General features: G+C 44.3%; 1 protein-coding gene across 15 annotated transcripts; it reads left to right on the forward strand.

The window, feature by feature from the left end:
• Positions 1-27234, forward strand: ACTG2 (actin gamma 2, smooth muscle). Of its 15 annotated transcripts, none has more exons than XM_032653097.1 (11): positions 37-82; positions 3365-3494; positions 5580-5730; positions 9611-9780; positions 10191-10319; positions 15912-16022; positions 18507-18591; positions 21491-21652; positions 22461-22652; positions 24393-24574; positions 27013-27234. In XM_032653097.1, the coding sequence occupies exons 4-11, from the start codon at positions 9655-9657 to the stop codon at positions 27154-27156; spliced, it is 1131 nt and encodes a 376-aa protein (XP_032508988.1). In that variant the 5' UTR covers positions 37-82; positions 3365-3494; positions 5580-5730; positions 9611-9654; the 3' UTR covers positions 27157-27234. The 15 variants fall into 15 exon arrangements, with proteins under 15 accessions (XP_032508982.1, XP_032508990.1, XP_032508989.1 ...); XM_032653096.1 differs by lacking the exon at positions 5580-5730 and adding an exon at positions 3605-3716 and having other exon boundaries at positions 39-82; XM_032653095.1 differs by lacking the exon at positions 5580-5730 and adding an exon at positions 3605-3716 and having other exon boundaries at positions 52-250.
• The last annotated feature ends 141 nt before the right edge of the window (positions 27235-27375 follow it).

A 27375-nucleotide genomic window follows, 5' to 3' on the forward strand; every position in this document is an offset into this window, starting at 1 on the left:
CTGGGGTTTTATATTGCTCTGGTATTTATGCCAAAGACACACCAGCCCTCCGTCACTGGGAGAAGGACCTCTCATACACTCGGTGAGTACCGAACAGCTTCTGCCGTCTCTCTTTCTGGGGCTGCCGGACCCCTGGGTGCAGGAGGCGCCTCCAGATTGGCCTGGCTTCTGTGACGCTGGCCCAGGTCACACGTCAAGACCCTCAGTGTGCAACTCTGCCTACAAGCACACTGCTGCCTGCCAGGAAAAGGTATTTCTGGCCATGGGGCATCCTGGGGCAGGAACAACCTGGAACGGGACTCCCTGCGCTCCTAACTGGGTGGTGGGTGGGATGTGTCACCTCCCGTCTCTGCTCTCACTGCTCATCAGAGCCAGTGCAGATCTACACCCATGAGGTGTGCTTTGTTGTGGCTCCGAATGTCTGGGAGGCTGTTTTAGGGGAACAGACGCTTTTCAGAGAAATGACTTCTTCTCGGGGCATTTAAATCCAAACCAATTATGGCCCCTGTGTCTGTGTCTACTGGGGATGGGTGAGTATTTTCTTCAGACCCCCACGGGTCTCTCTGATTCATACTTGGCTAAGAGTTTTCTCACCCTTGAAGGCTCCAGGGTCATTGGAAGGTGCAAAAGGTGGAGTGGAGTGGAGTAAGTGTCCTGGGGCACCATGAGGTTTTAGGGCTGGAAGGAAGTGGAACCATCTAATTCGTTCTCTGATGAGGACACTGAGACCTTAGAGAAGTTAAGCAACTTGTACCAAAGACCCACACCTGGCTGTGAAACCACCCACCAATGCCATCATCTTCCCCCAACGACACACACACACAGACACAAGAGCATAAATAATTAAGAGGAAAATAGACCAAGGGGCTGTGTCCGCTTTTGCAAACAGAGTCTGCTAACATCTCTTCACAGCTGAGGCTGGCTGGGATAGTGATGCAGGCCTTGGAGGCAGACTCCCCAGCTACCAAAGTTACTAAGTGACCTCAATTTCCTCACCTGTAAAATGGGTGTAATGATAATAATACCTATCTGGCAGTGCTGTTGTGGGGATTAAATGAGATAATATATGTATAAAGTGCTCAGGTCAACACTGTCAGGGCTTGGCCCTGAGTGCTCAAACTTTAAAAATCACCTGGACAACTTGTTAAAACACAGATTGCTTTGTTGCCTCCCACCCCAGATTTTGAGTCAGTAGACTGGGGTGGGGCCTGATAATTTCCATTCCTAATAAACCTCCAGGTGATGCTGAGGCTGCTGGTCTGGGACCACACTTTGCATAAGGAAGCTGTAGCACTTGCTTTTATTATCTGAATGGGTTTAGACCTTGAGGTTAGCCCTTGGGCTGCAGCAAGACAGAGATTCCTGTGACAGAGATGCATGGGCACTAGAGAAACTCTAATGAGCAGAGATTCTACATGTTATACCTGGGAAACCAAGATGGGCAGAATGATATCATGACCTTGAAGCTAGATTTCTTTCTTCCTTCCCTTTGTTCATTCTGACAACATTTATTGAGCACTTATTATGTACCAGGCACTGTCTCTGCTCCTTAGGGACAGTGTAGGGGCTTCTGCAATCACTGGGAGAGATAGATGAGAACCATGGAGAAGATAAATATAGGAAAGGGGTAAAGCACAGGAGGAGCCCCTCACCCAGCCTAGAAGTTATCAGGGAAGGCTTTCTGGAGGAAGGGGTACCTGAGCTGGGTCCTGAAGTAGGGGTAGTTCCAGGACAGAGGGAGCATGGTCTTTGGGACTTTTTAAGGAGCTCAACTCCACTGAATATTGATTTCAAGGCAGGAAGCAGGGAAAGCTAAGGTCAGAGTGGCAGGCAGGGCCAGATTACTAGGGATTGGGCAATGGGGCACAACAGAAGGATGGTAGCAAGAGGTCTGCCCTCTAAAGGGACTGCTCAGGCAGCTGTGAGGGGAGTGGACTGAACAGGGCAAGAGTGCTACAGCAGTGCAGTGGTCCCAAGTTGGTGGCTGGAGCTGCATGGAGGCAGAAATAAGAGGGCCTGGGGATTGGTTGGGAGGGAGGAGGAAGCAGTCAGGGTGTTGGGCTTGGGTTCCATCCTGGGTGGGTGGTGCAGATCTCTGAGGGGCCATTCCAGTCAAAGGACGGTGATGAGGACAGCAGTCTCAGAGGTGGAGTTGAGGTGCCAGGTCATGGGGTGTAGATGCCCCATGGGCTCTGGAGCTCAGGAGAGGGGTTGGGACTAGAGCTGAGCAGGGGGAGAGAGTGAGTGGCCGAGGTAAAAGCCAGAAGAGCAGTTCCAAACGGCAGATTCCTGAGGATTAGAAATATTGCTAGCCAGAAGCCATTTTTTTTTTCTCTTTGCGGTACGCGGGCCTCTCACTGCCGCGGCCTCCCCCGCCGCGGAGCACAGGCTCCGGATGCGCAGGCCCAGCGGCCACGGCCCACGGGCCCAGCCGGTCCGCGGCATGTGGGATCTTCCCGGACCGGGGCACGAACCTGCGCCCCCCGCATCGGCAGGCGGACTCCCAACCACTGCGCCACCAGGGAAGCCCCAGAAGCCATTTTTAATTTAATTAGTGTGTATTAATCAAGTCGAGATACCCCGAAGTTAATAAGAGGCGCTGCTAGAATTTTCCACCATAGGAGTGTTTCTTGTGAAGTCATTGTATGGATATATGTGTTTACAGATTATTATAGGCAGCTGCTTACTTGTCATTTGAAGCCCTCACTCCAAGATGTTTCCCCAGCTAGTATTTGAAATCTCACTATCTGAGAGGCCCTCCTTTTAGGACTCAAACTTTCCCCTAAAATGAAAACGTCCTTGGAAACTGGCATAAATTTAACCTTCCCTTCAATAATCATTGATTGGTGACGTGGATCAATTCATCTCCTTCCGGTATGGTAGGCTTCATCCGGGGAGCAAGCTCTAATGGAGAAGAGTAAGAGAGATAATAAGAATTATTATTTTTGCAGCCCCTTTACAAAAGGGGCTGGCAAACTTTTTCTGTAGAGGGCAAGATAGTAAATATTTTAGACTTTGTGAGTCTAAAGGTCTCTGTCACAGCTACTCAATTCTGCCATTGTACCGGAGCAGCCATGGACAGTATGTAGTGAATGGGTGTGGCTGCGTTCCAATAGAACTTTATTTATTATTTGATTTTCGTATAATTTTCTTGGGTCATAGAATCTTATTCTTTGGCTTTTTTGCAACCATTAAAAAATGTCAAAACCATTCTTAGTTCGCGGACCTCACAAAAACAGGCGTTGGTTTGCTGACCCTGATTTCCCTGATTTAAACTGATTTCCAATTTATAAAGCACTTCATTTCCATTATTTCATTTGATCCATTATCGTGGGAAATAAATGTCACCATTTCCATTTTACAGTTGAGGAAACTGGAGGCCAAAGAGGGAGCCGTGGGACTTCGCCATGGGAAGTGGTGCCCAGAGGGAGGAGAGCAAAGAAGGAAGGGCAGGAGAGAATTCTGAAGCCAAACCCTTCTCCTTCAGAGTGAGGGTAGGGGGCTCTCATCTTGTCCTCATGTTTGCTTGGGGGTGGCCAGGGGGATGCGTGGGTGAGCAAATTCTTTGTGCTCATTATGTCTTTGGATTTTGGCCACTTTTCAGAGAGGAGCGGGGAGCTGTGTTTCTAACTCTGTGAAATCCTCAATGAAGCCCAGATGTAGTACGTGCTGAAAGAGCCAGAACAGTGCACTCGGCTTTCTGCGAGTGCAAAGTGGTATGACCCAGGAAACCACAGTGACGTTGGCTCTGGTTCAGTTGACACGCTCAAGTCTAGCCACAAATTACCAGCAAGTGGCTGAGTGAAGTTTAGAATTTCCCCTGGCAGAGACATTCCAGGAGAGCCTGGCTCCAGGGCCCAAGCCTTCTCCCCGGGCAGCACGGCACGGGCCACGCCAAGCTCCACTCCAGGCCGGCTGTCTCAGCTGCTGGGAAACAAAGTCCAACGTTCTTTCTTACTATGGGTGGGGAACTTCAAGGGGAGACAAAAGGGTTCACTGAAAAGCCAGACAGGCTTGAACTATAAGTCACAAGAGAGAGGGGACCCCAGAGGGAGACAGTCACAGAGGTGCAGCCTTGCCTCTTGGCCACCTTCTAACTTTCGAGGTTGTTTTCTCCTCAAGGTGGACCACCTGCTAGAAAAAAGGAAACACAACTCTTTGTGACCAGCTTGTGAAGAAGACTGTCCCTGTGTGGTTCTAAATCAGGCCCACATGACCGAGCAGCCCTGAGACTGGCCTGTGGGGACTCAAGCTCAGCTTGCAGGGACAGGGGCAGAGCAGATTGTCAGGGGAAGGCCAGGAAGGTGGTGGGATTGCCGTCCAACATATACTGAGCACCTACTATGTACTAAACACCGATGCAGGGGCTGTAAACATAAATCTAGACCTAGGCATGGCATAGGAGGGGCTCAGAGGCTCAGAGAGAGAAAAGAACACAGGCCCTTTTGTTTTAGGGCTTTTGCTGCCAACAGTGCTAGAGAGACAGAGAGACAGAAGCAAAAACACCAAACATGGAGAAGTTGTGAGGGTTTCACTGAGGTGGTGGGGAAGGTGCAAGCCCAGGCTTCGAAGCCTGTCCTGGGCTGAGGCCAGCCCTGCCTCTCCCAGTGAGGAGCCGGAGAGCTAAGTCCTTTCACTTCTCTGAGACTTGGTTTCCTTATCTGTAAAATGGAACTAAAAATATCTTCCTTCAGGGCTTTTGTGAGGATTAAATAGATAATGTATGTGAAAGGCTCCCAATTTTTAAAAATTAAAAATACATTTTTACCAAAAATGGAACCACAGAACATGTTGTGTTTCACCTAACAAAGCAGCTTGCACTTTTTCCAGGATATTAAATATTCTGCTCTCTCTGTCCTAGGGAGGTTTCTGGAACCTAGTTTAGAAACCATTTTATTTATTACTCAATAACTTTTTTTCGCATTAAAGTTGGCCAAATCTTTGCACTCACCCATGAGTGTTTCCCAAGGATAAATTCCTAGAAGTGTCTTTGTGGAGTTAAAAGATATGTACACTTTTAAGGCTTTTGATAAGTATTTTTGAATTCCCCTTTAGAAAAGTAGTACAATTTGCCCTGTCAGCCGTGAACGGGGGCCCACCTTCCCACAGCTCTGCTGGCAAGGGTGGCCCTAAGAACCGGACACAGCGTTCTGGCCGAAGGTGGGGCTAGCTTTTATCACGGCTCCAGCACACTGCAGACTGTCGACAAGACCCCAGGTCCTGCTCACAGAGGCTGAACGAGAGCTTTCACAGTTTGGTTATTTAGACTCACATCCACACCCTCATATTTATCCTTTATTAAATTTAATCTTAGTGGATTCAGTTCATTTTCTCTGCTTTTTGAGATCTTTCGGATTTCGATTCTTCCAGCCAACATGTGTGTTTTATCTGGACATTTGATCAGCATGTACTCTATATTTTCAGCCAACTCATTTATAAACATGTCACATGAGAAAGGATCGAGAGTGGAGCTCTGAGGCATATCATTGCCTCCAGGTTGACAGTGACCTATCAATTAACACCTTCCAGTGACAATAACTCAGGCAGCTGTAAATATGCCTAACTGATTTATTGTTCAGCCCACGTGGCTTTATCAATAGGGATATCACGGGAGAATTTGTCAGATGCCAAGATCAAGTGAAGCTCAATGTCTCCCGCCTTCTCCTGCATTTCCAGCCAGGGGGTCCTGTGGAAAAAGGGAAGCTGTCAGTCCGCCAACGTTTGTTCTTGGTAAACCCAAATCAATTACAAGAAATCACTGCTTCGTTTTTTTTAATTTATTTATTTTTATTTTATTTAGTTTTAGCCGTATTGGGTCATCGTTGCGGTGTGCGGGCTTCTCATTGTGATGGCTTCGCTTATTGAGGAGCACGGGCTCTAGTCGCACGGGCTTCAGTAGTTGTGGCTCGCGGGTTCTAGAGCGCAGGCTCAGTAGTTGTGGCGCACGGGCTTAGTTGCTCCGCGGCATGTGGGATCTTCCCGGACCAGGGATTGAACCTGTGTCCCCTGCATTGGCAGGCGGATTCTTCTTTTTTTTAATTTTTTTATTTATCATATTCCAACTTTATTGTCATCAATAAAATACCAATTAATTTTTTTTTTCTTTTCTAGACAAATACTCCCATATAGCCTACTAACTTCAACACAGGACACCTCTAGCACAACAAAAGAGTCTGTCCTATTTGAACAAAATTCCTGGGATTCACTTTCCTTAGTAAAATTCACTGTTTTTATGTTATGGCTATTCTAACTCCAATATCCCACTACCCCCACCTCCCCCCGCCACCCCCAAAGCCTTTGAAAACAACAGAAGGGGGAAAAAATATTTTAAAATTCTAAAATTTTATATTCTATTTCCCTCTGAATTGCTTGGAAGAAGCTTACTTTTTTTTTGAATTTTATTTTATTTTATTTTTTATACAGCAGGTTCTTATTAATCATCAATTTTATACCCATCAGTGTATACATGTCAATCCCAATAGCCCAATTCATTACACCACCCCCACCCCCCCACGCCCGCCACTTTCCCCCCTTGGTGTCCACATGTTTGTTCTCTACATCTGTGTTTCTGGGCAGGCAGATTCTTTTTTTTTTTTTTTTTTTTTGGGCAGGCAGATTCTTAACCACTGCGCCACCAGGGAAGCCCACTGCTTCTTTAATAGTGCTTTCTTTAATAACACCTTCTGGAAACCTGCCTAATTTGCATATCAAGATTATCTGAGGTTTTAGATATCTGCCTGCTTTCCCTTTTTGAATATTGGAACAACATTTGCCATCTCCATCTCCTGACATCTCTCCATTTCTCCATTGGTCTAACATGGCAGAAGGTTAGGGATCTTCCCTGCAATCCAGAAACTGTTCAGACCAGAGACAACATTGTTTTGAACAACTAAGTACTTTCCTTCAATCTCCACCTCATCTCAGACCAGTGTCCTCTCACCAGTGTTTGTTCTACCTTTGTTATTCTGAAAATCCTTCTCCTTGACATCCATTGACTCATTCATTCATTCATCTGGATAAAAAAAGGTTTAAGAGCCCACCCTGTGCCAGACATTGTGCTAGGCTTACAGAAGAATCACTGGAGAACAGGACAGGCCCAGCTCCTGCCTTTACAGAGCTACAGATGAGCCCAGATGTGCAGAGTTGATCATTGCTGGGACAAGTTCAAGGTGCTGTGGGGCAAAGAAGAAGGGCCACTAACTGAGACCGGTGGGCCAGAGAGACTGAAAATGCAGTGTTGTTGCAGAGGTCTGACAGGTGATGGGAATCAGTAGCAAATAGGTTGGGGGAAGGGTGTTCCAGACCCTGTGTCTAAAGGGCCAGAAGGGAGACAAGATGACACATTCGGAGAATGGAAAGGAACTCCACATAGCCAGAGTGAGAAGGCCGAGGGGGGCCGGGGGGAGATGAGCCTGGAGACACAGGCAGGGGCCAGACCCTGTCGGGCCTTTTAGGCCAAGTGCGAGAACTGGGACTTTATCACTTTGACCATGGGTGATCGTGAGGATCAGCAAGGACAAGCAGAGCTGGATTCAAGAATTCACAGTGGGCCTCTCCCCTAGTGTGCACCCTGCTTTGAATATAACAGGCAAGGGCTTCCTTTTAGCCTGCAAACTGTGTGAATAAGCTTCTGCTCAGTCTCTAGGTAGCCTTTCTGACCTCCCGTTCTCAGGCTGTGATTCTGTCTCCTCTTTGCTTTGGTCATGGTATTTGCTGTCCTCCTTCCACGTAAGGGTGTTGGAGGACCAGCATCCCAGGTGTCTAGGGCAGCTCTCTTCTTCCCCTCCTGCCGCTCGTTCCGGATGAAGCTTGGTGGGCTGTCCTCTGCAGCTACCTTCTCTCTCCATGCCTCTCTTCTCTGGACTCCCACCTCCCCCGGAGCTGGGACCCTCCCCACTTCCACTGTGCCCCACTGAGGGGCTTCTCAGTCTGGAAGGCAATCCGCACACCATCTCCTGAGCTGCCATTGCTTCTCTTGCTTCACCAAGTGCCAAGAATTTGTCGGGTGTGGTCTTTTTACACTGCCCCTCACCCAAAGACAATGCAACAGACATTAGAAAAATTCATTCCCTCGTCACTTTGCAGTCGTCCCAATTCAGATATCAGCATTGGAGGAAGGACTTCTCTGTTTTTCTCCATCTGAAGCAACAGAGACAGTGAGTCCCATCACGAATTCTCTCACTTTCCTCTCTCCTCTCAGGCTGCCCTGTCCTCCTCAAGGGGCTCCTACCCTTAGGATTGTACATTTTCACCTGCATCTTTTTTTCCTTAATGATATGTATGATTGATTTCAATTATAAACTATACATGGATACAGTCTCCTTGTTAACAATTAAAACACTACGGCACTTGTCCTCTCACCCTTCCCACTTCCAGGTAACCACTATGATCAGTCTTAAACTTTTTTTTTTCCAGAACTTTTTGCTATGTGTTCCCATCCACACAAAAAGAAAATTATGGAAAATGCACAATATTGTTTTGTGCTCTAAAAAGAACTCATAAATGGTTTTATGCTGGACATTCTATTCTGCAACTTGCTTTGTTCACTCAGCAGAATGGTTTCGAAATCTATCCACATTAGTCCACGTCGATCTGCCTGGCCCTTCTCTTAACCTCAGTACAGTATCCCACAAGGAACTTTTGGGTAGTACCAGATTGTGTGTTGGTGTGTTTCTCTGATTAAAGAGTGCCAGTGTTCCCACAACTTTGCCAACACCTCTAATAAAACTTTGAATCTTAACAATACGATGGGTGAAAATGGTCTTATTTCATTTGCATTTCCTGATAGTCGAGAGGTGGAACATCTTTTCATGTAATTGTTGGGTGTTTGCATTTCATTTTGTCAATTATCTATTCATAGTCTTTTTATTTTTTTCTTTTGGGCTATTTACTTCTTTCTTATTGATTTGTAGGAGTTCTTTTATATAGCAAATAGTAACCCTTAATTATGTTTACTGCAAATCTTTTCAATTCCTTTTCTAAACTTCAAGTCTTTAGAGATTCTTTCCATTGGATTAATGCTTTGTATTCATTTCAGGTCTTCGAGAGGCAGGTGGATTAATTTGCTAGGGCTGCCATAATAAAGTACCACAGACTGGCTTAAACAAGGGAAATTTATTTTTTCACAGTTCTGGAGGTTAGAAGTCTGAAGTCAAGGTATCAGCAGGGCTGGTTTCTCCTGAGGCCTCTCAACTCGGCTTGTAGATGATTTGTCTTCTTGCTGTGTCTTCCCTCTGTCTGTGTCTGTGTTCCAATTTCCTCTTATAAAGATACCTGTTCTATTGAATTAGGCATATTTGACACCAGTCATATTGGATTAATGACCTCATTTTACTTTAATTACCCCTTTAAAGGCCTTATCCCCCAATACAGTCACACTCTGAGGTACTAGGGTTAGGACTTCAACATAGAAATTGGGGAGTAAACAGTTCAGCCCAAAACAGTAGGGTAGAGGGAAGAAGCCCAAATGCCAGAGAGTAAGGGGCCAGGTCCACACCCGTCCCTCCCGGAAAGAGGTCCTGGTTGCCGATGGGGTCAGGCCCCAAGACAGCCAAGAATACTGTCTCCAACATGATTTTGACAAGTGGCCAATTACCTCTCTTCTCCCCAGTTCCCTAGGTGCTCTAGCCCCTGGTTCACTCGGCCAGACTCACCATGTGTGAAGAGGAGACCACTGCGCTTGTGTGTGACAATGGCTCTGGCCTGTGCAAGGCTGGCTTTGCAGGAGATGACGCCCCCCGGGCTGTCTTTCCTTCCATTGTGGGTCGTCCTCGCCACCAGGTATATGTTCATCTGGACCCAAGGCTTTGAGTTAGTAGGAGGACGCACTGCACCATGGAGTCTATGCTGAGCTGCACGCGTATGTGCGTGTGTGCGTGTGCGTTATGTGCGTGTGTGTGTGTGCTAAGTAAGGTAAGGTAAGAGGAAGATGTGTATGGATGGGCCCTGTTCTCTCAGAAAATGACATTGTTTTAGGACAGAGAAGAGAGGCAAGAAATCCTCTGCCTTCCCTCCTGCCATCTCCACATTCATTGGTATCTGCCTCACCCTGTCTCCTTCAGTCCGGTTTCCAGGGGAAGAAGGACATTTTCCCTATCTTTAACTGTCTTCAGAGACCCTCCAATACCTGAATCCCTCTAAGTGGAGCTCTCGGCCAATTCTGTTCTCCTTCCTTCTCTTTTGCATTGCAGGGTGTAATGGTGGGAATGGGCCAGAAAGACAGCTACGTGGGGGATGAGGCTCAGAGCAAGCGAGGGATCCTAACTCTCAAATACCCCATTGAACACGGCATCATCACCAACTGGGATGACATGGAGAAGGTATTGGTGGACTCCCCCTTTAGTGTGCTCATTTTAACATCATCAAGACCCACCCTCTGCCCTGTCAACTCTTCCTCTGCAATGTTTCTCACATCCTTCTTTCCTTCCTGTCCATCCCCCTGGGCATTCCCCAGCCTCAGCTGCCAACATCTCTCACTAGACGATTCCAATGGCTTCCTGACTGATTTCTTTGTCTCCTGCCTCACTCACCTAATTCATTCTCTGAACTTCTGCAAAGCTTGTCTTTCTAAAAACAGACCAGATCATGTCACTCACCTCCTCAGACTCTTCACTAACCAACAGTAGGTTCCTAACTCACTGTCTGGCGTTTGAGGACCTGGTCCCGCATAAGTCCCAGCTTTATCCTTTCCAGCTTTCACTCCAGCGCAGTGCTTATCCTCCTTTAAAATGCTCTGCTGCTTCCAGAAAGGCAAATAGCTTTCTCCCCTTTATTTTCCCTGTCATGACCTCAGATAGGTGCATTGATGCTATATTAGAATGATGCTTCTCTAGTGAAAAATTTAAATAGGAATCTCTACCGGTTTCTAGAAGCTTTTTTCATGTCAGAAGATGTTGAGGGGGCGCCTTCCCTGGCAGCCCAGCGGTTAGGACTCCACGCTTCTGCTGCAGGGGGCGGGAGTTCGATCCCTGGTCTGGGAACTAAGATCCTGCATGCCACGTGCCCCCCCCAAAAAAAGATAAAACTCTCACTAGATACCTAGGAAATATTAATATCAGGAACAAACCACCTGTAAATGATAAATGAAAATAAAATATTTAAAAAAAAGAAGACGTGGGGGGTAATTTTTTTTTTTTTGCGGTACACGGGCCTCTCACTGTTGTGACCTCTCCCGTTGTGGAGCACAGGCTCTGGACGCACAGGCTCAGCGGCCATGGCTCATGGACCCAGCTGCTCCGCGGCATGCGGGATCCTCCTGGACCGGGACACGAACCCGCGTCCCCTGCATCGGCAGGTGGATTCCCAACCACTGCGCCACCAGGGAAGCCCGGGGGGTAATTTTTAAATGGTAGTTTGTGTTCCACAAAATCACGTGCAAAATGCTAATAGAGCCTTTCTAATATTCTTTTTTTTAATTGAAGTATAGTTGCTGTACAATATTTCGAATATTCTTTTGATAAATTCCACTGACAGTTGTCTGACAATTCTTGTTTCTGCAATGACTGTCTTTTGAAATGTAATAGAGGGCTTATTGAGCAGACTGCAACTGGGAATAAAGAAAGCTGATTTGAAATCTGTAGTACACATACACTTTTCTCTAAACCCTAGATTCAATTTCTCTAAACCCTAGATTCAGTCACTCTGAATGTGACATAAATAGATAAAAATACAATAGCTCTTGCTTCACTCTGTGGGATGGTTAAGAGCACAGACACTGGAGTCGGTGGCAGGGAGATCTAGGAGCAAATCCCTCCCTCTAAGCCTCAGCTTCCTTATTTGTGGAAATAAAAATACTTTCTTCATTAGGTTGCTTTGGAGGTTGAAGTAGGCAAATATTTAGTATAATCCCAAGGCATGGAACATACTTAATGCTCAATACGTGGCACATATTATTATATTTCTAATGATATCTAATTTGAAAACATAATAGACAAAATATTTTATTCACAGTAGTAATATGAACTCTTTAAAGAAACCCCTAAAATATATTCTGTGCCTTAAAAGAAAAACTGAATAGGGTAAAGTTGTCAAATCTTCTCAAATTAATTTATAGGCTCATTGCCATTCTAACAAAAATCTCACAATTTTAAAAATTGTATATATTTAAGGTATACAACTTGATGATTTGATATGTGTATACATTATGTAATAGTCACCATATTCAAGCTAATTAACATATCTACTACCTCACATAGTTTGTGCTTTTTTTTTTTCCCTTGCAGTGAGAACGCTTAGGATTTACCCTCTTAGCAAATTTCAAGTATACAGGACAGCGTTGCTATCTTTAGTCACCATGCTAATATATTATGTTAGATCTCCAGAATTTACTCATCCACATAATTGACACTTCGTATGCCTTGACTAAGATAGCCTCTCTTTTCCCTTCCCCCAGCTCCTAGTAGCTACCATTTTACTCTCTGCTTCTATGAGTTTGACTAGAAATATCACGAGTTTTAATTATGCAAGATCATAAAGTGTGGAGAAATAAATAAGACAAAATTTATGAGAATAAAATGAATAAGAAAAACTATGAGAGGAGACTTGCTATATCCAAATAGTAAAATATAATATAAAGTTATAAAAATTAAAACAATTTGGTACCAATACAGAGGTAAAAAAGAAATACATAGTAAATGAAACTTCCAAGACCAGAGGGTAGAGAAGGATTCAATAATTCAATGAATTATTCTGTGACAACCGATTCATTATTTGGGGCATAGGGAATCTGTTTATGGCCATTACTTCATACAATTTCATCAAACACATATCAATTGAATATGAAAGTTAAATATAAAAATTCAAATGATAAAAAATACAGTATAGTAAGTGTGAGTATTTATCAAATTTCTGGTGAAAGAAGTCAGAGAAAAAGAATGACAAATGTAAGGGCTTCCCTGGTGGCACAGTGGTTGAGAGTCCGCCTGCTGATGCAGGGGACACGGGTTCGTGCCCGGGTCCGGGAAGATCCCACATGCCGTGGAGCGGCTAGGCCCGTGAGCCATGGCCACTGAGCCTGCGCCTCCAGAGTCTGTGCTACGCAACGGGAGAGGCCACAACAGTGACAGGCCCGTGTACCGCAAAAAAAAAAAAAAAAAAATCCCAAGAATGACAAATGTGACTTCTTAAAAATCATAACTTCTAGTATGTGAAAAACAAAACCAAATTTAAAAGACAAACAACAAATTGCAAAAAATATTCACAAGTGCAAAAGAGGATTAATACAAACAGCTAATGTAAATTGATAATTAAAAACACAAAGTCTCCACCAGACAAATAATCAAGGGACATGACCAGATAATTGGCCAAATAGAAATTATCAAAAGTTGAAAATCTGAACAAGTTTAAATGTATTTGAAAAATTATTTAAAAACTTATTTAGAAATTCAAAGTAAAACAACTAAGTATTAATTTTATCTATCAAATTATTTCATATTAAGAGTGAGAATACTGAATGCACTTAAGAGTGAAACAGGCAATTTCTATTCTGAAGTAAAGACAAAATTAGCCTCTTTGTGGGTGATAGAAACCAAAAAGTTTTCCAATTGTCATGCTCTTTAGTTCAGTAATTCCATTCTTAGAATTTTTTTCTTTGGAAAACATCCTGAATAGAAAAAATAAAATGTAATATGTACAGAGATAGTTTTCACAAGATTATTTATAAACAAAAATCAAAGATACCATGAATAGTAATGTGATTAAATATATGATGATGATGGTATATGATGAAATGTTGTGTAAACATTAAAAAATTTTAGTTCAATTTATTAAAAATAAATGTTTACTATGGAAAAGAAAATTCTTTATGTTATATTAACTGAAAAGTGACAGGAAACAAAATTGAACATGGAAGTGTAAGAGTAGTAAATGATAAATAAATGAAAGCATATGAAGTAAATAAATGGTAGTAGTAATAAATTTTAAAATACATAAAGATGAAAGATTAGGGAGAAGAAAAAAGCCAGAGTGTTAACTATTTATTATTAAGTAATGGAAATATGAGAAATTTTTATTTCTCTTAAAAATATTTTCCTAATTTAAAAATTGTCAACATCCTTAACTTCTAAAGTACTTTATAAAAGCTTCCGAAAATGAAGTAAGATGAAGTGCAGATGGTTGGGCCCAACACCCAAAGAATCTTTTTTTTTTTTTTACATATTTATTGGAGTATAATTGCTTTACAATGGTGTGTTAGTTTCTGCCGTACACCAAACTGAAGCAGCTATATATATACATATAGCCCCATATCCCCTCCCTTTTGAGTCTCTCTCCCACCCTCCCTATCCCACCCCTCTAGGTGGTCACAAAGCACCGAGCTGATCTCCCTGTGCTATGCGGCTGCTTCCCACTAGCTATCTATTTTACATTTGGTAGTGTATATATGTCCATGCCACTCTCTCACTTCTTCCCAGCTTTCCCTTCCCACCCAAAGATTCTGACGTGTGGGCCTGGGATACAGCCTAGGAACCTGCACCTATAACAATTATCCCAAAGCATCCGGGGCCCACATTTGAGGAAATACTGACATCACATTATTAAGCCTAATTGCCATCTCCTTCATGTCTCCTGTGACACCTCCACAGCCCAGGGCCTCTGCTTGTGCCATTTGCTCTGCCTCAGATGCCCTCCTCAGTCTCTGGAGACCTTGCTTTGCTTTCAGGGCCTACTCAAATCTCCTGGAAAACGAACTTCTCCTGCCTCTTCCTTCATTAAAATATGGACGTGTCTTGTATTTTGTCTTTTTGACTGCCTTTCTCCCCTCCAGACTTTGAAACTAAGATCACATTTAGCACCATCCTAGCACAAAGCCAGGGGTCCCTAAATACATGGGTACAATGGAATCAGAGGACCCTGTGCCTCACCTCTGAAGAAATCAAAGCCCTGTGTCCCTGCCACTCTTTGCCAAATTCCTCTGAAATAAAGGCTCCTGTTTGCTGTCCTGGATCACTAAAGAGGGAACAGTACACAGCGGGAAGAAGTAACTTCCTCTAAAGCAGTGATTCTCAACGGGGGCGATTTTGTCTCCCAGGGGCATTTGGCAATGTCTGGAGACATTTTTGCCCCTCACAGCTGGAGAAGTGCTACTGGCATCTAGTGGGTGGAACACGGAGATGCTGCTAAACATCCCTTAATGCACTTCAGCCCCCCACAATAAAGAATTATTGAACTTAAAACGTCAAAGCGCTGAGGTTGAGAAACCCTGCTTTAAAGAACAGCCTGGTCAATAATAGACATTGACAGTTAATGCATATCTGTCAGGCTTCAGCAGGAGACAGTATACACTCAGCTGGGGTTCTGAAATTAATTTAAGGAAGGACTACTTACAGAGGTGTGAGCAGGGTTAGGGAACCGGAAAGGGATGCAGAGGCGCTCAAGTACCAGCAACAGAGGGAAGCTCTTACAGCTGGAAGGCTGAAGGGCAAGAGCAGCGAGACTAGAGCTCAGTGAGAGCTGGAGCCTGAGGAGGGGCTGCGCAACAGGAGCTGTGCTCAGGGAGGCCACAGTGTTGCCGGGAAATCACCCTGCCCTTCTCCCCCCCTCCCACTCTCCAACCTCTTGCTGGTATCTTCTATCAGCCAAGCACAGCCAGAAGCCAGAGAGCTGCAGAGGGCCTTGTCCCTCAGGGCACAAAGCAGGGGAGACAAGGGAGAGGTGGAAATAGGGGCCAAGGTCAGACAGAAATAATCAACACACTAAGGATATTGGCCCCAGGTCTGAGTCCTGTCTGGGGCCTTGTTGAGAAGGAATATAACCTCTAAAGAGCAATCTGAAATTCCCATGGCTGACAGGCCTCCTCTCCAGATCCAGTCCATTCTGAGAACATTGTGCCATCCTCCCCCTGCATGGGCATGTCCATAGGAAGTCTCCAGCCCACTGGGAGTCTGCTGGACTCATCTGACTTTTGTCCCAACCAGATCTGGCACCACTCCTTCTACAATGAGCTGCGGGTAGCACCTGAGGAGCACCCCACCCTGCTCACGGAGGCCCCCCTAAATCCCAAGGCCAACAGGGAGAAGATGACCCAGGTAAGAGGCCAGGAAGACTTGAGCACTGGCACAAGAACACAACATGGCTGCTTGGCCAGATTCTTTCTCCCATTCATGCATCAATGCAACAGATTTTTTATTTTTAACATCTTTATTGGGGTATAATTGCTTTATAATGGCGTGTTAGTTTCTGCTTTATAACAAAGTGATTCAGTTATACATATACATATGTTCTCATATCTCTTCCCTCTTGCATCTCTCTCCCTCCCACCCTCCCTATCCCACCCCTCCAGGCGGTCACAAAGCACCGAGCCGATATCCCTGTGCCATGCGGCTGCTTCCCACTAGCTATCTACCTTACGTTTGTTAGTGTGTATATGTCCATGCCTCTCTCTCGCCCTGTCAAAGCTCACCCTTCCCCCTCCCCGTATCCTCAAGTCCGTTCTCCAGTAGGTCTGTGTCTTTATTCCTGTCTTACCCCTAGGTTCTTCATGACATTTTTTTTTCTTCTTAAATTCCATATATATGTGTTAGCATACGGTATTTGTCTTTTTCTTTCTGACTTACTTCACTCTGTATGACAGACTCTAGGTCCATTCACCTCATTACAAATAGCTCAATTATGTTTCTTTTTATGGCTGAGTAATATTCCATTGTATGTATGTGCCACATCTTCTTTATCCATTCATCCGATGATGGGCACTTAGGTTGTTTCCGTCTCCGGACTATTGTAAATAGAGCTGCAGTGAACATTTTGGTACATGACTCTTTTTGAATTTTGGTTTTCTCAGGGTATATGCCCAGTAGTGGGATTGCTGGGTCATATGGTAGTTCTATTTGTAGTTTTTTAAGGAACCTCCATACTGTTTTCCATAGTGGCTGTACCAATTCACATTCCCACCAGCAGTGCAAGAGGGTTTCCTTTTCTCCACACCCTCTCCAGCACTTATTGTTTCTAGATTTTTTGATGATGGCCATTCTGACTGGTGTGAGATGATATCTCATTGTAGTTTTGATTTGCATTTCTCTAATGATTAATGATGTTGAGCATTCTTTCATGTGTTTGTTGGCAGTCTGTATATCTTCTTTGGAGAAATGTCTATTTAGGTCTTCTGCCCATTTTTGGATTGGGTTGTTTGTTTTTTTGTTATTGAGCTGCATGAGCTGCTTGTAAATTTTGGAGATTAATCCTTTGTCAGTTGCTTCATTTGCAAATATTTTCTCCCATTCTGAGGGTTGTCTTTTGGTCTTGTTTATGGTTTCCTTTGCTGTGCAAAAGCTTTGAAGTTTCGTTAGGTCCCATTTGTTTATTTTTGGTTTTATTTCCATTACTCTCAGAGGTGGGTCAGAAAGGATCTTGCTGTGATTTAGGTCATAGAGTGTTCTGCCTATGTTTTCCTCTAAGAGTTTGACAGTTTCTGGCCTTACATTTAGGTCTTTAATCCATTTTGAGCTTATTTTTGTGTATGGTGTTAGGGAGTGATCTAATCTCATATTTTTACATGTATCTGTCCAGTTTTCCCAGCACCATTTATTGAAGAGGCTGTCCTTTCTCCACTGTACATTCCAGCCATCTTTATCAAAGATAAGGTATCCATATGTGCGTGGGTTTATCTCTGGGCTTTCTATCCTGTTCCATTGATCTATCTTTCTGTTTTTGTGCCAGTACCATAGTGTCTTGATTACTGTAGCCTTGTAGTATAGTCTGAAGTCAGGGAGCCTGATTCCTCCAGCCCCTTTTTTCGTTCTCAAGATTGCTTTGGCCATTCGGGGTCTTTTGTGTTTCCATACAAATTGTGAAATTTTTGTTCTAGCTCTGTGAAAAATGCCAGTGGTAGTTTGATAGGGATTGCATTGAATCTATAGATTGCTTTGGGTAGTAGAGTCATTTTCACAATGTTGATTCTTCCAATCCAAGGACATGGTATATCTCTCCATCTATTTGTATCACCTTTAATTTCTTTCATCAGTGTCTTATAATATTCTGCATACAGGTCTTTTGTCTCCTTAGGTAGGTTTATTCCTAGACATTTTATTCTTTTTGTTGCAATGGTAAATGGGGGTGTTTTCTTGATTTCAATTTCAGATTTTTCATCATTAGTATATAGGAATGCCAGAGATTTCTGTGCATTAATTTTGTATCCTGCTACTTTACCAGATTCATTGATTAGCTCTAGTAGTTTTCTGGTAGCATCTTTAGGATTCTCTGTGTATAGTATCATGTCATCTGCAAACAGTGACAGCTTTACTTCTTCTTTTCCGATTTGGAATCCTTTTATTTCCTTTTCTTCTCTGATTGCTGTGGCTAAAACTTCCAAAACTATGTTGAATAACAGTGGTGAGAGTGGCAACAGAATTTTTTTGAGAATTGCTCTGTTTGTAGTCCATGCCAGAACCTAAGGGAGGTGGAAGTGGGGTAAATAAGCACAGTTCCTACCCTTAATAAAATTACAAACCATTTTGTGGACCAAGAGGTGCTGTGATTTCTGCCAGATAGTCTTTTATTCTGCATTGTTCTTTCAGATCATGTTTGAAACCTTCAATGTCCCTGCCATGTACGTCGCCATTCAAGCTGTGCTCTCCCTCTATGCTTCAGGCCGCACGACAGGTGAGTAGCCCTGTAACCCGTTCCCTTTCTGACTTGAGAGGGAGGAAGGGAAAGCTGGGCTCTTGCAGAGATTCCTGTTCAGAAGAATCAGTGGGACAGTCAAAGTCCAAGGAAAACCTTGGTTAGGGATAACAGAAGGGAAGCCCATTTAAAATGCAGATGTGAGTCTACCCAGTATAGCTGGAAAGAATTTACATGAACAAACCATGACTAGTACAACCTGCAAGGGCCATTTCCCTCACAGTAGTTAGTCTGGGAGCTTGTACACCCTTTCCAACAATGCTAGAATGTTTCTGCTCATGAAGCAGCAACGGCAGAACCTATTATGTTGGATGTGTTAATACGATGTGGCCTTGGTATAGAAAGGAGCTCAGGGAAACAGAGGGAACTTCAAAATAAAGTGATTTTTAATAGGGGCTTGACAGCTTACATGAACATCTTCCTTTTTTTTTTTTTTTTTTTTTTTTTGTGGTACGCGGGCCTCTCACTGCTGTGGCCTCTCCCGTCGCGGAGCACAGGCTCCGGACGCGCAGGCTCAGCGGCCATGGCTCGCGGGCCCAGCCGCTCCGCGGCATGTGGGATCCTCCCAGACCGGGGCACGAACCCACGTCCCCTGCATCGGCAGGCGGACTCTCAACCACTGCGCCACCAGGGAAGCCCCTTTTTTTTTTTTTTTTTACATCTTTATTGGGGTATAATTGCTTTACAATGGTGTGTTAGTTTCTGCTTTATAACAAAGTGAATCAGTTATACATATACATATGTTCCCATATCTCCTCCCTCTTGCGTCTCCCTCCCTCCCACCCTCCCTATCCCACCCCTCCAGGCGGTCACAAAGCACCGAGCTGATCTCCCTGTGCTATGCGGCTGCTTCCCACTGGCTATCTACCTTATGTTTGGTAGTGTATATATGTCCATGCCTCTCTCTCGCTTTGTCACAGCTTACCCTTCCCCCTCCCCATATCCTCACGTCCATTCTCTAGTAGGTCTGTGTCTTTATTCCCGTCTTATCCCTAGGTTCTTCATGACATTTTTTTCCCTTAAATTCCATATATATGTGTTAGCATATGGTATTTGTCTCTCTCTTTCTGACTTACTTCACTCTGTATGACAGACTCTAGGTCTATCCACCTCATTACAAATAGCTCAATTTCGTTTCTTTTTATGGCTGAGTAAAATTCCATTGTATATATGTGCCACATCTTCTTTATCCATTCATCCGATGATGGACACTTAGGTTGTTTCCATCTCTGGGCTATTGTAAATAGAGCTGCAATGAATATTTTGGTACATGACTCTTTTTGAATGATGGTTTTCTCAGGGTATATACCCAGTAGTGGGATTGTTGGTCATATGGTAGTTCTATTTGTAGTTTTTTAAGGAACCTCCAAACTGTTCTCCATAATGGCTGTACCAATTCACATTCCCACCAGCAGTGCAAGAGTGTTCCCTTTTCTCCACACCCTCTCCAGCATTTATTGTCTCTAGATTTTTTGATGATGGCCATTCTGACTGGTGTGAGATGATATCTCATTGTAGTTTTGCTTTGCATTTCTCTAATGATTAATGATGTTGAGCATTCTTTCATGTGTTTGTTGGCAGTCTGTATATCTTCTTCGGAGAAATGTCTATTTAGGTCTTCTGCCCATTTTTGGATTAGGTTGTTTGTTTTTTTGTTATTGAGCTGCATGAGCTGCTTGTAAATTTTGGAGATTAATCCTTTGTCACTTGCTTCTGAACATCTTTCAAACATTCATTCATGTATTCATTGATTTGTCCATTTATTCATTCATTCAAATATCTTCCATTACTCCCTACCATGTGCCAAACACTACAGGCCATGGGCACACACCGTCGAACAAGACAGACCAGCCATTATGGAGCTAACAGCCTAGTGGAGGAGAGATAAAAGTAAAGGACAATTTCACTGCAGGTGATAAGGATGGTGATGGGGAAATATAGGTATATGCAGTTCTGTATCCCGTGCTTTGCGCTTGGTTTTATGCTGTGAACGTCATGTTCAGCGGCCACACGGTAGTCATTGTGTGATGGTTCCATGATTGATTGATTGATTTTACCATTTCTCTATTGCAGGACCTTTAGGTTGTCTCCAATTTTTATTTTTTATTGTAAAATATGCTGTGACCAACATCCTTGTATAAGAGTAAGCTGCTGATCCCTGGATATTTATTTTGGATCTGGCTCTTACTGAATCATCTGATTAACTCTAATCATTTCTCAGTTGGTTCTCTTAGGTCTTCTAAGTGTACAACCACGTTACCTGCAAATAATGATGATTCTGTTCCCTTTTGATACACTCTTATGTGTATTTTCTGTCATACTGCATTGGCTAGAGCAACCAGGACAATCTTAAATAATAATAATACAGTAACAATATTGTAGTGTTTCCCCATCAATTATGTGGCTGTTGGATCTGGAGAGATTTCTTATCACATTGAGAAAACTTATTTCCTTTCATGGTTTACTAAAAGTTTCATCAGTAGAGAATGTTATTTTTTTTTCAAGCTGGTTTCTATAGTCCTTTCAGCACTACATATGTGTTAGTTTGATGCCTGAAGGATAGGCACATTATCCAGCCTCGCTAAAGAACGTGCAGCTTGGATGCCAATTGACGTGTGCATTTTTGTGAAAGTGTTTCAAGGAATATAAGAAGAGGAGACATTTTACTTGCCTTCCAGTCTCATTTGGGAAAACAAACTGACATACACACAAATTGATGTACACAAAAAATATGATTGATAATTCTCACCATGGGTGAGTTTTCTAGCTGCTAAAGAAAAATATGGTAGTTGAAGATCTTTTGGTAACAGGTCCCAGAAAGAGACAGATGAAAGAAAATACTAAAGGTTTTCATAGGTCTTATCCTCTCTGTCCTTAGGCATTGTCCTGGATTCAGGGGACGGTGTCACCCACAATGTCCCGATCTACGAGGGCTACGCGCTGCCCCATGCCATCATGCGCCTTGACCTGGCTGGCCGCGACCTCACAGACTACCTCATGAAGATCCTCACAGAGAGAGGCTATTCTTTTGTGACCACAGGTACCCAGCCTCTTTCTGGACTTGACTTGAGCTCAGAACCAAATCTGATCTAGGACCAGAAATTCTCATGACTAATGAGAAGTCAGTGGCCCTGTGTCCTCAAACTCTTTTAGGGTAAACGGGGAGGCCCTAGGCTGGGGCTGGGCCCCTGGACCAGACCAGATAGTCAGGGCAGCCTTATTTAAGGAGGAATGTTCCCAACCAAGACACCTTGGGGAGGGAGACAAGGCTTAGACCTACTCATCCTAAGACGCGCTTGGCTTTTCCCTCTTTTAAGTGTGCTTTCACAGCACTCCTTCGCTCCCCAGGGACCTGCTACCTCTGTCCGTGTCCACACCAGGATCAGAGCTAGTTTTTATTTGGCAGAATGGTGGTAAGAATCTGTGGCACATTTCATTACCTAGGGGGTTTATGGTTTGTCTGAGGACAAATGGAATAAGTAAGGTCTGAATTTCTAAGGGGAAGTGGCCCCCTGGGCAGGAAGAGGTTTGGGGTAGGAGTCTTCCTAGATTCTGTACAATCCCAGCATATAAGCCTCCATCTAGATGGGAAATGTGTCCTGAAAGGCCCTCAGGAAGGCCTGCAGCTTTGTCAGGGCTGAGTGATGAGAGCAAGACAAAAGCACATACAAAGTTTTGCTTGGGAATCGAGATTTTGAAATTTCACTTTAGAAAGAGGAATGAAAACATTAACATTCGTCTTGAGACTGAACCCAAAAGAGAAGGAAGAAGTTTTCATGGAGATCAAAATGGGACAACCAAACTAACAGAGCTGAGTATCTACTCTCTGTCATTTCTACTCTTTCTAGCCGAGCGAGAAATCGTGCGAGACATCAAGGAGAAGCTGTGCTATGTGGCCCTGGACTTTGAGAATGAGATGGCCACGGCAGCCTCCTCTTCCTCCTTGGAGAAGAGCTACGAGCTGCCAGATGGGCAGGTCATCACTATTGGCAATGAGCGCTTCCGCTGCCCTGAGACCCTCTTCCAGCCCTCCTTCATTGGTGAGGCTCGGCCTGTAGTCCTGGACAATTAGGAGGGCAGGGATGGAAAGAGAAACACCAGGAGTCACTCACACTGTTTATTGTTTATACTTAGCCTATATTTTTCCAGGAAGGACCAAAAATACATAAACAATACAACTAGATTAAAATCTAATTTTAAATATAAGGGTAAGGAAATCAAAATAAAGGAAAAGTGGGATGGGAATATAAACATGAAACTAAGAATGAGATTAAAACATAAAATATTTCTTGGATCCCTCAACATTTAAATCATGGGGTCTGAAACCTATAGCAGTAAACAGGGTGAGTTTGGGGGATCAGACCTGGTTTTAAATCCTGATTCTGCTCGTTCAAGTGCTGTACCTTGGACATGTTACCTTCTTCAAAACTCAGTTTTCTTATCTATAAAGTGGAAATTATGATAGTACCTACTAGATAGGGTTGCCACAAGGATGAAATAAGACAATATTTAATACAAGGATAGCTACTTTCTTGAGAAGAGAGAAAGAGAAGAGAAAGGCCTGTAAGCAAATGTTGACATATAGTGTAGTGGTAAATAGCAAACTGGACAAAGCGCTATAGGCCTAAGAAATCAGGGAAGGCTTCTCAGAGAAGGTGAATATTTGAATAGAACCTTGAAGAATGAGTATCATTTTATGGTATCTGGGAATGGAAGGAGTACAGAGTAGGGAATGGCATGCAAGGCAAATGGAAAGGTATGTGCAAAGTGTGGAGGAGTGACAAGTCATATTCTATTTGGGACACGATGGGTGAGGTGTGTGTGTGTGTGTGTGTGTGTGTGTCTGTGTGTATGTGTGTTTGCACACAGAGGAAACGAGAGAGCCACTGGACCACACAAAGAGCATGGGGGTTAATCATATCAGCAATGTAGAGCCCCTGGAAGTTTTTAGACAGCAGAGTAGCAAAGTCAGTATTTCACTTTAGGAAGATTCCTCTATCTACAGTGTGGAATTATATCACATGGAAAAAAGACTGGAGATGGGGGACCCCAGGTAAGTGGGCATGAGCTGGTATGGCAGGCAGGGCCTTTTACTGTGGAAGATCTTGGTGCCAGACTAAGGTAGCTAGATGTCAACAAATAGGCAAAGATGATATGATGGGTATATCCATACAATGGAATTTTATTTGGCTATAACAGACTATAACATGGATGGGCCTTGCAAACATTATGCTACGTGAAAGGAGCCAGACACAAAAGAACAAATATTGTATGGTTCCATTTATATGAGATGTCCAGAATAGGCAAATCTATAGAGATAGAAAATAGATTAGTGGTTGCCTAAGGCTGGGGAAGGCGTGCAGGGGAAAATGGAGAGTGTCTGCTAATGGGCATGGAGTTTATTTGGGGAGTATTAAACATGTTCTAAAATTAGATTGTGGTGATGGTTGCACAGCTCTGTGAATACACTAAAAACTAGTGAACTATACACTTTAAAGGGGTGAATATTATGGTACATGAATTATATCTCAATAAATCTGTGAAAAAAGTGATACAATGGAAGTATTCCTTTAGAAATATTCATCAGGGACCAGTGTGAAAGATCAGTCAGAACTGGGGGAAACTCAAGGCAGGGCGATGACCAGTTAGAGAGTCTGATCTTATAATCCATTAGGGAGGTGACTGAGGCGAACCAGGGTAGCTGCATCAACAGAAGGGTCACCTGAGGAGCTGTAGGTGTGACGTGGTGGATGCTGACCAGCTACTGTGATCTCTACTAGGCATGGAGTCAGCTGGAATTCATGAAACAACCTACAATTCCATCATGAAGTGTGACATTGACATCCGCAAGGATTTATACGCCAACAATGTCCTCTCTGGGGGTACAACCATGTACCCCGGCATTGCTGACAGAATGCAGAAGGAGATCACAGCCCTGGCCCCCAGTACCATGAAGATCAAGGTGGGTCCTGCCCTGGCTCCCTCCATCCTGTTCTTTGTACAAAGACCTGTGTACTTGGGAGATGCTCCGAGTGAGGCTGCCAGGCTTACAGCTTGGTGGCCTCCTGGGTGCTCCATCATTCTGGCCCGAGACAGATTTCACCTTGGGGGTTTATGTTCTTTGGGCACTCATAAGCGGGAGACACATTTAGCCTGCGTTCTCAAACACAATTTCATGGACCCCATATGAGAAGGAGGTGAAAGAATTTGGAATGGAGAGAAGTTGAGGGGCTTGAGGAGGAAATGAGGAGGGAAAGAGGGAAAGAAAAGAAGACGGCAACACCACACCATCTTTAAACTTTAAACTTTAAAAAGGACTTGGGTGTCACCCCAGAGGAGGGTGAAAGTTCCAAAGAGAGAATGTTGGCTATAGGACAGGCTGCTGGTTCAAACTCACAGGAACATTCCTTGATTCCTGGACAGCCTCTGATGTGCTGTCCCATCTTGGTCACAGTCCTCCCACACAATGCTTCTCACTGCATAGGCCTCAACAGAACGGGAGCCCACCTGTCTTACCACTTCTCCCCAGCCTCTGGTCCCCAAGCAATCAGACAGACACTTTTAGTGCTTCTAGGAACTTTGCTACTACAGGATTAGAAAGAGTTAGGAGTAAAATAGAGCTAACAAATAGGTTGAAGGTTACAATAAAGTCACAAAAAAGTTGGTCTCTGGGGAGTAGGCCTGATCTGAGGAAGTGTGTTCTCTATGTCAGTATTGTAAGAACCTTCTTCACAAAGGCTTTCCCCCTGCCTAGCAGATGGTGCTTGGCACAGGGAAGCAGAGCAGGCCACCAGAAAACAGGTGAGCAGCGGGCTCTTCTCACCCAGAGCCAATTGGAGCAGCCACGCTTACTGAGGTCTGCCACATGGGGGGCAATGTGCCAGGCCTGGGGCAGCGGCTTTTTACTAGGACGATGTGTCAGGATACCACACCTGATTCTGGTTCAGCAGGTCTGGGGTGCCCCCATCACTTACACTTATAAATGGACACCAATGATTTGATGCATATTCCAATTTATGAGCCACTGCCCTGAGCTCAATAACATTGCCGGCCTTCCAGGAGTTTAAGATCTGATTCGTAGACACGATCAATGCAAGAACAGCTTAAATAAGACCAGAGGAGGGGAAAGCACACTGCAGGCAGGGGAAAGAGAGTGAGTAAGCAAAGATGCCCGGGGATGTGTGCAGGTACAAACACCCCAGCCACATTGGACTGGGGGAGGTGAGGCAAGCTCCAGGATATGGAAGTGTGGAAGGATATGGAGTATGGTGGGAATGGGGCTGAGATTTAGGGCCTCCAGCCCAAGGCAACCCAGAGTTTTCTCACAACTAGAACTGCCCAGCAGTCAAATCTGTTACCTTCTTAGTGGCTGTGCCAGTCCCTGAGGTATCTGTCAAAGGAGCAATGGGGTGACTTTTGTCTGCCTGAATAAGATAACTTCTAAAGACCCTACTTATTTAGCTATTCCATGATCTCTGCAATTTAGGAAATATGTAGGGAGATTCTTAGGAGACAAAAAAGTCTATTTCATGTCTGGTTTGTTCTAGCACTAAATTCTTAGTCCCTTCAGAAACAGGAATTAGTTGAAGAGTCATGGTCCTTTGAGATATACTTTTAGGTGGAGTTCAAAGTTGTCTGACATGAGAACCCATTTCTAAAGGCCAAGCTCAGGAATCCCAGTGGCGTGTATGAATTTGAGAACTTCTCAGATACAAGAGACTGTTGAGTAGACTGGCTTAGACTCAGGAATGGAGGAATCCCAGCCCAAGCTGCCCATGTATCCAAACTCTAGGCAAGAACAGAACAGCACTCCCCTTACAGATGTTTGTATTGGTTAGCTACTGCTGGGTAACAGCAACTATGACATTTCAGGACACGTAATAATAAGCATTTCTTGCTCATGCATCTGCAGGCCAGCTGGGAGTCAGCTGATCTAGGTCAAGCTTGGCTAGACAGCTCTGCAGGCCCAGCCAACTCAGGTCAGGTGCACATCTCTCACTGTGGGGCCCAGGCTGAAGGTCCAGTAGCTCTTCAAGGGAAATTCTTCTCATGAAGATGGCAGAGACACAAGAGAGTGTGCCTACCTGCATGCCTGAAACACATTTCTAGCCCCTGTGTCAAGTCCGCTGACGTCCCACTGGCCAAAGCAAATACAGGGCCCAGCCCAAAGCCACAGGGTGGAACACTGAACTCTTCTCATGCAGGGGCAGGGGGATGGGGTGGGGGGAGGAGTGACAATCTGAGCAATAGTCTAATCTACCACAAGCTTTCTCCTGTTCCTTTCTGACCACAGAGGCTGTTCTTTTCCAGGACAGTCTGGCAGTACGGTGAGATGATCCCTGGACCACCTTCCCTATTCCTTGGCGACTGATCATGATTCACCACATTTGCTCTTTGCAGATTATTGCTCCCCCAGAGCGGAAGTACTCAGTCTGGATCGGAGGCTCCATCCTGGCCTCTCTCTCCACCTTCCAGCAGATGTGGATCAGCAAGCCAGAGTATGATGAGGCAGGGCCCTCCATCGTCCACAGGAAGTGCTTCTAAAGTCAGAACAGATTCTCTGGGGGTCTCCTTGAGACTGCTCTGTTAACAATCATGAAACATTAAAACCTACAAGCCTTACTTCTCCGTGTGGGGCTCTTTATTTTCCTGGGCTGACTCTCACACACAATGCTAAAGGCTTTTCACACCTATTTCTAGTCCACACAATGACCCTGAGAGGTAGGTTCTATTATTACAGATGAGGAAATTGAGGCTTATAGA

The sequence above is a fragment of the Phocoena sinus genome, chromosome 13 (genome assembly GCF_008692025.1).
Source record: "Phocoena sinus isolate mPhoSin1 chromosome 13, mPhoSin1.pri, whole genome shotgun sequence".
Classification (NCBI taxonomy): domain Eukaryota; kingdom Metazoa; phylum Chordata; class Mammalia; order Artiodactyla; family Phocoenidae; genus Phocoena; species Phocoena sinus.

What these genes read in the sequence shown, in the direction of transcription:
- ACTG2 (XM_032653091.1), top strand. Translation starts at nt 9,655, where the DNA reads ATGTGTGAAGAGGAGACCACTGCGCTTGTGTGTGACAATGGCTCTGGC. An exon ending in ACTGGGATGACATGGAGAAG is followed by an intron (nt 10,320 to 15,911) that starts GTATTGGTGGAC and finishes TGTCCCAACCAG; the next exon opens with ATCTGGCACCACTCCTTCTA. An exon ending in CTTCCAGCCCTCCTTCATTG is followed by an intron (nt 22,653 to 24,392) that starts GTGAGGCTCGGC and finishes GATCTCTACTAG; the next exon opens with GCATGGAGTCAGCTGGAATT.